This window comes from Fusarium sambucinum, chromosome III, assembly GCF_050947815.1.
Source record: "Fusarium sambucinum isolate potato_lamoka chromosome III, whole genome shotgun sequence".
Classification (NCBI taxonomy): Eukaryota; Fungi; Ascomycota; class Sordariomycetes; order Hypocreales; family Nectriaceae; genus Fusarium; species Fusarium sambucinum.
This window is the reverse complement of record NC_139292.1, coordinates 3,768,597-3,777,786: the sequence shown is the minus strand read 5'-3', so window position 1 is coordinate 3,777,786 and position 9,190 is coordinate 3,768,597. Positions and strand designations below refer to the sequence as shown.

General features: G+C 47.4%; 4 protein-coding genes across 4 annotated transcripts; 3 read left to right on the top strand and 1 right to left on the bottom strand.

Moving 5' to 3' along the window:
- Positions 1 to 586: 586 nt before the first annotated feature.
- On the top strand, positions 587 to 2,200 carry FSST1_011425 (transcription factor domain-containing protein; the record flags this gene model as incomplete). Its single annotated transcript, XM_083234557.1, has 2 exons — positions 587 to 1,297; positions 1,352 to 2,200. The coding sequence occupies 2 exons, from the start codon at positions 587 to 589 to the stop codon at positions 2,198 to 2,200; spliced, it is 1,560 nt and encodes a 519-aa protein (XP_083081121.1).
- An 84-nt stretch (positions 2,201 to 2,284) lies between these two features.
- Positions 2,285 to 4,039, bottom strand: FSST1_011424 (uncharacterized protein; the record flags this gene model as incomplete). The annotated part of the gene is made up of 4 exons (XM_083234556.1): positions 2,285 to 2,969; positions 3,022 to 3,798; positions 3,857 to 3,942; positions 4,004 to 4,039. The coding sequence occupies 4 exons, from the start codon at positions 4,037 to 4,039 to the stop codon at positions 2,285 to 2,287; spliced, it is 1,584 nt and encodes a 527-aa protein (XP_083081120.1).
- A 455-nt stretch (positions 4,040 to 4,494) lies between these two features.
- Positions 4,495 to 6,180, top strand: FSST1_011423 (glycoside hydrolase; the record flags this gene model as incomplete). The annotated part of the gene is made up of 1 exon (XM_083234555.1): positions 4,495 to 6,180. One exon carries the CDS (start codon positions 4,495 to 4,497, stop codon positions 6,178 to 6,180), a length of 1,686 nt encoding a protein of 561 aa, XP_083081119.1.
- A 544-nt stretch (positions 6,181 to 6,724) lies between these two features.
- On the top strand, positions 6,725 to 9,151 carry FSST1_011422 (transcription factor domain-containing protein; the record flags this gene model as incomplete). The annotated part of the gene is made up of 4 exons (XM_083234553.1): positions 6,725 to 6,866; positions 6,972 to 8,215; positions 8,263 to 8,732; positions 8,782 to 9,151. 4 exons carry the CDS (start codon positions 6,725 to 6,727, stop codon positions 9,149 to 9,151), a joined length of 2,226 nt encoding a protein of 741 aa, XP_083081118.1.
- Between the last annotated feature and the right edge of the window lie 39 nt (positions 9,152 to 9,190).

Below are 9,190 nucleotides of genomic sequence, written 5' to 3'. Positions count from 1 at the left end.
AAAACCAAGTTGAACGGCCTCCTTCATTACCGACTTTCTGTTTGCAGGAGTCCACTTTGATGCCCGTTATATACTTAAGGTTACTTGTCGTTTATTAGATCCTTGGGGCTAGCATCTGCTGTCTTAGACTAGTGGCCGCCGATACAACCTTCTTTCATGAGGTCACCAAATTGAATCTATTTCTGATTCCTCTCTAGGCAGTGGCTTTGATCAAAGCCTTGGTCAGAAATCCTGTTTCTACAGCCGGCCCATTCAAGATGGCTAATCTGCTTTATGAATCCTATAATTTCCTTGCGGTTCGAAACGATTACCCTATTGCACTACAAAGTCACGAAGGATTCAGTACGACTCTGTGATCCTTGTCAGGTGAGCGAATTCAGCCTTACAGCTCTCAGCGATAAGCGTTTAGATAACGAACCCCTGCCTGTCTTGACTTGTTGCAGCTCTAGTCGCATTACATCCAACTAAGCCTTGTGGCTTTTACGAGAACCAAGTCAAGCTGCCTCTTTCATGTCCCGAGTACTTATTCTTGACTCAATCTCCACGGTTCGTTACATCAATGCACCAAATTATATACTCATACACAATGGAAACTCAACAACAGCAATTACCATATCGAGGTGCTCCATTTCCTTCTAAATGGCGTCGAAATCATCCACGATCTAAAAATGGCTGCATGACTTGTCGGTCGAAACGTAAGAAGTGTGATGAAGCAAAGCCAATATGCGGAGGTTGTGTTCGTACCAGACAAGAGTGTGTCTGGCCCACTCCCAATGGAGATCAGGGAGATGGGCAACCCGGCTCGCATACTGAGGGTGTCTTGGAAAGCCACTTTTCTCAACTCAATTCTAGTGCTTGCATGGTTCGCGCGGTTTCAGAGGACACCACTTCGACGCCATCCATACGGATCGCCCCCACGTATGGGAATCTGGCCTATCTAAGCGACAATTCGAAGCCACTTTATCAGCAGTACCTGGATATCACGGCTGATATGCTCACAAGAGGGCCGAGCGAATGTGGAAACCCTTTTGTCAACTATTTACTTCCATTGGCTTCCAACAATGAGCTTATCTTGGATTGTATACTAGCTATTGGAGGAGCTCATCTCTTGATCAACAATTCGAGAGTTCGTGGCTTGGAGGTAGCGACAAGAGGTCACTACGCAAAGGTTTTGGCAGGTCTACAGACGTTGATCTCTTACGAGATAGGTCAGGTGACCCCTGGCATGATCCAACAGACGACATCGACCAGAACTTCGCAGATTCTGTTGATTCTGCAACTGCTCTGTATCTACGATGTAAGCCGCTCACCTCCCCAAGATCTGAAATGCATACTTACTGAATCCACTTAGCATATTCATGGCAATACACAAGGTTCAATATATCTTCATCTCAAAGCAAGTCGCGAATACATTACTACACTCACATCTCCATGTCAACCCTACGATGAGCTTGCCTATCTGCGAGGTTTCCTTTTGGAGATGTATACGTACCACGCAATGAAGTTGGCTCTTTCCCCTCGAAACATGCTTCGTCAAGAAAGTGTGGAAATCGACCCTTCTGTACATTCTCTCGACATTCTTGATGGATATGAATCTAGAGGCTTCCTTCTTGGCTTTGGGCAAGCATTATTCGAAATGGTACCACAGATCCACCGACTTGTCGAGGCTCGTCAAGAAGAGGAAAAGTTGGGCTTGGGAGAGTCTCCAGAGCTGAGAAAGCGATACGAGTATCTCGTAGCAAAGATTGATGCATATGACCCGCACGCAGAAGACCTCAATAGTCTTCATCCTGTTGAAGGACGCGTCGGTTCAATAACCATTTACCAGAATGCTCTAATCGTGTACCTGCACTCAGCTTTCTGCCTGGACATGCTTTCAGATGCTGATCTAGCGATGGAGCTCGATGAGAGAATTGGCAAGACAATGGCCGCCTTTTATACTCTTTTTGTTGGAAACTCGCCTTTTCGTCGTATGCTCCTCTGGCCAGGCGTTATCATGGCTTCTTGCGCGCAGCTTGAACAACATATTAGGGTTTTCCGGGCGGGATTGGTTGGTAGAGCCGAGCGTACACCTGGAGCTGTCAAGACAGGAGCACGGATAGTAAATTTACTTTGGAGTGATCCAGATCCACGAGCCTTTGGGCCGAGAGGACTGTCCTATATTATGACAAAACACGACATCAGCTTTGGGTTGTGTTAGAAGGAGGAGGGAAATGAGATATCAGGGGAAACTTAGTATAGAGAAACACATGAATTACATATTTTAAGCAATTGTACAATCTAATTAAGCCCCTCGTAGTCGGGATTTGCGTGCACCACCATCCAACTCATATACAGAATGTGACTGCCCTTGTATCTCTGCGGGCAGTGGTTTGGATCCTGACATCTCTTGAGGAGGATACCATGCTTGAAAGTCTCCCTTGTCATCGCGTACATGTACGTTGGTCGGAAATGACTTCTCCGCTCTGGCCTTTCTCCTTTGTCTCAAGATGAAGAATACTCCCAGACAAATCACTGCCACTCCAACCACACCACCAGCTACTGCGCCACCAATGAGCGCTGCCGAGGGTGTTGACGATGATTCCGGCTGATCTGTTGATTCTTCCTCCTTTTCTTCCTTCGGAGTTGCGCTGACTGTTGGCTGCACTATGCCGGCGGCGTCCTTGCCACATTTATCGGCAGTTTCTTGGTCGAATACCTTGACCAACTTGCTTCTTTGAGTAGGATTACCTTGCCAGAGAGTGAATGTTCCTGCATCGTGGTTCACCATGAGGTATGCGGCAGTAAGAAAGTATCGGCCGAGGGTAGCCGGTTGGTGTGCAACGCCATTTATCAAGAGCTCTTTTGTTTTTGGCTTTGTGACTCGAGCGCCACTTCTATCAATATCGACGAAAGGGACAATGTATTGATCATTGGGTACCCGGATTTGAAGACCAGAGTCAAGATGGAAGGTGATATCCCCGTCAAACCTGATCTGTTAGCTTCACTTTCGCGATAGCAATACCATAAATAATAACTTACGCATCATCGGCGTCAAATAGACGGGCCGACCAGTGGAGGCCATACGAAGTATCGGTGTGGTTGCTACCAGTCACCTCTTCAAATCTCGAGACGTATGCACCAGGTGCCTCAAGAAGAAGCTGTCTTTGAGGGACAATGCAACATGGCAGGGCTGTGTTGGATGGAAAGATGCTCTCATCAGATCCATCGCGGAAGTTGACTCTGATATCGGATATAGTAATCTTCATCCCAGTCCAACAACCTGCGGTGCCTGTATAATCGTCATAGACAAGAGGTGCCGTGTAATTCTTTCCAATTACCTTTTCCTCATCGTATCCTCCCAGCACCAGTGAACCGTCAATGGGAGTCTTTACCCACATCCTTCCCCAAAAGATTGACCAGACCCTGGAACTTATTTTCCCAGCATCTTTAAGAGCGTTGAGATATGTTGAATTGGAACCAAGACCAAGCGAATGGAGCATTGTATAGCCGGCATCCCATTTAAGACGCGGTATGCCAATTGGAAGATCTTCAACTGCTGGTGCTCCCTCTAATGTGATATTGTCGGTGCCAGCAAGACTGGTGGCGACGAGTTTCTTTATTCCCGACTCTGCACCTTGAAATGCTATTTCACTTGTCGAACCTCCTGCATCGCCAATATCGCTAGCTTTTGTGAAAGATTCAGACTCTGCCTCGTCGTAAAGTCCACCTCTTATGATTTCGCAGATTCTGTCATTCCATATAACTGTTTTGTCGCAGTAGGGTTGGTCATCGTAGATCCAAGTGTTATTCAACTCTCTAAGTTGGAGGTTAGTAACACAGTCCGTCCCGAATGCTCTTTGGAGAAGTGACTCACGCCCAGGGTAGAAGCACAATGCTTTGACTTGGTGAACCAATAGTTGCTGGGATTCCTCTCATGAGACTTTTCGACATTGGGAAGAACTTGAACATCGCGGATAGGAAGTGACAAAGGCTCTGTGTCACAATGCGAGGCACAATTTACAGCCACGACAAATAAGAAACACAACAATCGACGCATCATGAATCGAGCTTGTGTATAAAGGAAAGGAATTGTTTGTTGAGTGAAATTCATGATGGGGGATATCAATCACCATTCTTGTTAACCGCCAGCCTGATTATACACAACCAACAGATTGGATCTATATTTACAGTTTGTTCTTGACAACACAGAACTAACAGCATAAAGATTCCTATTATGAAGGTGATGTATCCGTACAGAGTAGACATCTACTATTGGTTTAGTCTCTTGTTACAACAGGGATATATAGACAAGGGTTGATCAATATTGACCCATGATTGGCTGTGTCTTCTTTGCCGACTCCGCGGCGGCGGCGGCTAAACTCTTTTGACTGATGCAATCTTGCTTCTCTCCCTTCATCTCGTTTATTGGCAGCAACATCAACAATCCTCAGCGTCTCCAACTCTTGTTTTGTCGTAATTCTGAGTCTCCATCATACACTCAGTCTCGACGTCATGATCTGGCTCTCGGGTCCAGTATCTTTATCATCGCGCAAAGCGCTGGTCGCTGTAGTTCTCTTTTTCTTTCTGTTCTGGCATCTATCATCTGTGTCTAAATCATCAGCGCCAAAGAGACAACTGAAATTCGTGCCAAGCACATTTGACTGGTCGACTCTGCGCCAATATTATCCTCCCTCGACCATCAAACCTCTACCAACGGAAAAATCTCATCAGTTGCCTCGTGTTCAAGCTGACGCGAACAAATTCCGTCAGACATCAGCCACAAAAAGCCGTCAAAAAGCTGTCCGCGATGAGTTTCTTCGCAGCTACAGGTCATACAGGCAGTATGCCTGGATGAAGGACGAGTTGACGCCTCTTACTGCTCAGGGTAAAGATACCTTTGGCGGGTGGGCAGCAACGTTGGTGGATTCCTTGGATACGCTATGGATCATGGATCTCAAGGAAGAGTTCAGCGAGGCTGCCCAAGCGGCTGCCACTCTTGACTGGGGACAACCTCATGAAGGTGCTGTCAACTTATTCGAAACGACAATTCGTCACCTCGGTGGTCTTCTTGGTGCCTACGAATTAAGTCACGAGAAGGTATTGCTGCAGAAAGCTATTGAGCTGGGAGAAATGCTCTATGTTGCCTTTGATACGCCCAACAGACTGCCTGGGTTCTGGCTCAATTTTGAAGATGCGAGGAGCGGAAAGCAGGTTGCGGGAGTCCATGACCCTTCTGCCTCGCCCAGTTCCTTAGTCATGGAATTTACCAAGCTTTCAATGCTGACGGGCGATCCTAAATTCTACGATGCCACAGATCGTGTGACGCAGTTTCTTGTCAAAGTTCAGAACAGCACACTGTTGCCAGGAATGTGGCCTCTCAGTCTCGACTTTCAGAACGAGCAGGCAAACGACAACACGTTCTCCCTAGGAGCACTGGCCGATTCTCTCTATGAGTACCTGCCTAAGATGCATGCACTTCTGGGTGGCGTGGATGAGAATTACCCCACCATGTACCGCACAGCTATGGATGTGGTGGTGAAATATTTGCTGTACCGACCTATGCTGCCGGGACAGGACGACGTCTTGTTTTCTGGCGACGTCCGTGTTCATGAAAGAATAGAACTGAGCACTGAGAGTCAGCATCTTACTTGCTTCACTGGAGGTATGTTTGCTCTTGGTGGCAAGCTTTTGGGTATTGAAGAGCATGTCAACATTGGAGAAAGACTTGCTCGAGGTTGCGGTTGGGCATACAAGTCATTTCCCACAGGCATGATGCCTGAGATCTTCAACCTCTTGGCCTGTCCGAGTCTAGAACCGTGCGTGTACGACAAGGAGCGCTGGAGCCCGCCAAGGGATGGCATTCCTCCTGGATTTCGACATGCTCGAGATCCGAGGTATCTCCTCCGGCCAGAAGCCATCGAAAGCGTCTTCATCATGTACCGCATCACAGCGGATCCGATTTGGCAGGACATGGCTTGGGATATGTTCCAATCGATTATTCGATTTACAACCACTCCACACGGAAACGCAGCAATTGATGATGTTGTGAACGTGGATACAAAGCAAGCAGATTCTATGGAGAGTTTCTGGTTGTCAGAGACACTCAAGTATTTCTATCTCATATTTTCACCACCTGATCTAGTTAACTTGGATCAGTATGTTTTGAACACAGAAGCTCATCCTTTTCGGCGGTCATAAGACATAATATATACTGCAGTATGTACCATTTTCATTTTTAGCAATATACTCGACCTGATTCAAGAGACCGTTACAGTCAGATTTGTCCTTGTGTGTCTTAGTACGACGTATCATTGCACCAGTTGCGAGGCGGATAATCCGGATAGTTTGTTATAAGTGGTTCCTGGTGGATTCTGGGTGATACTATGAAATCAACAAGGAAGACTAAGACTATGAGAGTATATAGAGTACATATGAAGCTATACAGTTGGCTGCTGGTTGTGTAACCGTCAGCTACAATGTTACCCTATAAACCTATTACAGCAAGAGCTCGTGTTTAAGTCGGGCCGAAAAGACGCTAACTATTTTCAATATGGGGGGCCAAGAACAATTGCGGGGATGAACAGGGGTCAAGGGCGAGTGTCATCTCATTTCTTCAACTCATTCGTACCTTTTAAATCCTACCAAAGTCATCTTCACCTTTGACTTTCAATGCATAACTAAATCTCAAAACTCATGGAATCAAAAACGACAAAACCAGCTCCAGCGCAAGCTACTCCTAGAAATGAACCACCACCGGCAGAAGAATCTACAACATGTCGCGAATGTCGGAGGCGCAAAGTCAAATGCGACGGTGTCATGCCCGTTTGCACCATCTGTCGAAAGTACAGGCGTCACTGTTTATACGACAAGCATAGTAGAACAAGGTTAACTAGAAGGTATACTACATAAGCCTCCTATCGATCAACGGCTTGGCTTCACTCAACGCTAGCCACTGACACTCATACATAGACAACTTACCCTCTTGGAAGAACGTCTGGAAAAAGCCGAAACTGTCCTTCGGCGCCACTACACCGACAGTCAAATCGCAGAGATGCTGGAAGACTCCAAAGAAGGACTACTAGCTCAAAGTAAAGCACAAGAACCAACACCACAGATATCGGAACCAACACCAGCACCAACAGTAGCACAAACCCCTGGGTTAGTCAGCCTGCCTTCTACCACTCCAGGAACAACAGACAATCTCATGCAACTGCCGACTCCCACTACAGACCCTGGCTTTTACTTGGCGGGTCAAGCCAACATAGCGAACCTAACTGCGGATCCTTTCCTTCTGGCACCCATCGGCGAATTGGAAGCAAGTGCTGGGCTGTGGGCTGGTTCGCAAGATGCTGCCTTTGAATTTGCTCCAACTACGACCGATGATTTCGAATGGAACGAGCAGGAAACCTCGTGGGGGACCTATGATCCTGCTAGCTGGTCCATAACAAATCACGTCGACGGCAACCCATCTCAAGCCATCATGGACGGCATGGCTTCCTTGACCATCGGGGACCAGAAGAGAGGTTATTATGGAGCTGCGTCTGGATCCGCTCTTTTGCGACAGATCTTATCAGCCCGTCCAGACGGTGAAGAGGTGGACAACGATGTTGCGCTCCACGAGATCGAATCTCTATTCCAGCAGCACTCAGATCACTCGCAATGGTTCCGCTCACAGGCTATGCTGACCAGAGTCGCTGTCGAAAATCTCATTGACGCCTTCTTTGTTTTCTACCATCCCACATTCCCCATTGTCCATGAGCCTACCTTCCGAGCCCAATACGCAGGGACATTACCGTGCGCCAACAAAGGGCACTGGAACACTCTAGCAAACATCCTCGCAGCGCTGGGATCCTTTGCGAGCAGTAATGTGGCTGATGCAACAGACCTCCCCATCTTTCAAGCAGCGCAAAAGAGTCTGTTTTCAAACTATCTCGAGGTTGGCAATCTCACCCTTGTTCAGGCGTTTAGCTTGTCATCAAACTATATGCAGAAAAGGAACAAACCAAATACTGGGTTTAACTATGGCGGAATAGCTATTAGGCTGGCTATCGGTTTGGGTCTTCACAAGGATCTAGAAGGGAATAGTTTATCCCCTTTGCAAAGTGAGACAAGGCGTAGGATATGGTGGTGTTTGTGTGTACTTGATGTGGGCGCCACCATCACGTATGGAAGACCGCTGAACTGGCCTCAGGCTGGTGTCGAGACAGCGTTCCCCCAGAACATACATGAAAAAGTCAGTATATGTCGCAATCTGGGAAGCCCAACCACTAACATGCTCAGGATCTCACCCATGATTCAACACACTGTCCACCAGAAGTCGACGGTATAACCATGTACACCTACATCCGTGTCCAATCAGCCTACCATCTCAGCACAATGACAGTCTACAACCGTCTCATAACCAGCCCCTTCCCATCAGCCACAGAACTCATCACTCTCGACGACGTTTGCATTGGCTCTTGGCTTGCACAAGTCCCATACTACTACCGTACCGTTCCACCACCAGACTCTGAGTATGGCCTTGGCATGGGTATTTCAGAATGGCGTTACCGAAATCTACGTATCGTCATGTATCGGCCTTTCTTGGTCAGATGGGCAAGATCATCAGCACAAAACACCCAGCAGAATTTGACCAGCAGTGAGAATTTGGCAGTATTTAGATGTCTTGACGCAGCCAAGGAGTCTGTCATGCATATACAAAGTTACTGGACATCTCGCACACATTCAAGATTGGCTGCTTTCTATATCCTGTAAGTTTCGGAATCAAACTTGCCATTAACAGATTGCTAACAAAAACAGGTATTTCTTATTCCATGCCACTTTGATCCCTGTACACTGCCTAAGACAAAACCCCCATCACGCCCTTGCGCCCGACTGGCGCTCGCAGATCCAGGCCTCCCTTACCGTCATGGGCGGTATGGCCGAGCTTAACCCCAACAGCTCCAAGTGTCGCGACATTACGCTGAAACTTTGCTGGCCTCATTTGAATGAGGACGGCACGCGAGCATACTGCGAAAACCCGACATTTATGCCAAATGTAGCAGAGAATGAAGCAGCATCCATCATCAGCGGTTACAATACGTGGTGCGAGTCTATGACCAACGCCGGGATTTCGGTGCCGACCTATGAATGGGCAGACGACAATGATTCAGCGCTGGGTTTCTTTTAAACTCCTTTGGATAAGCTTGACTCGATTGTCCATCTCCCT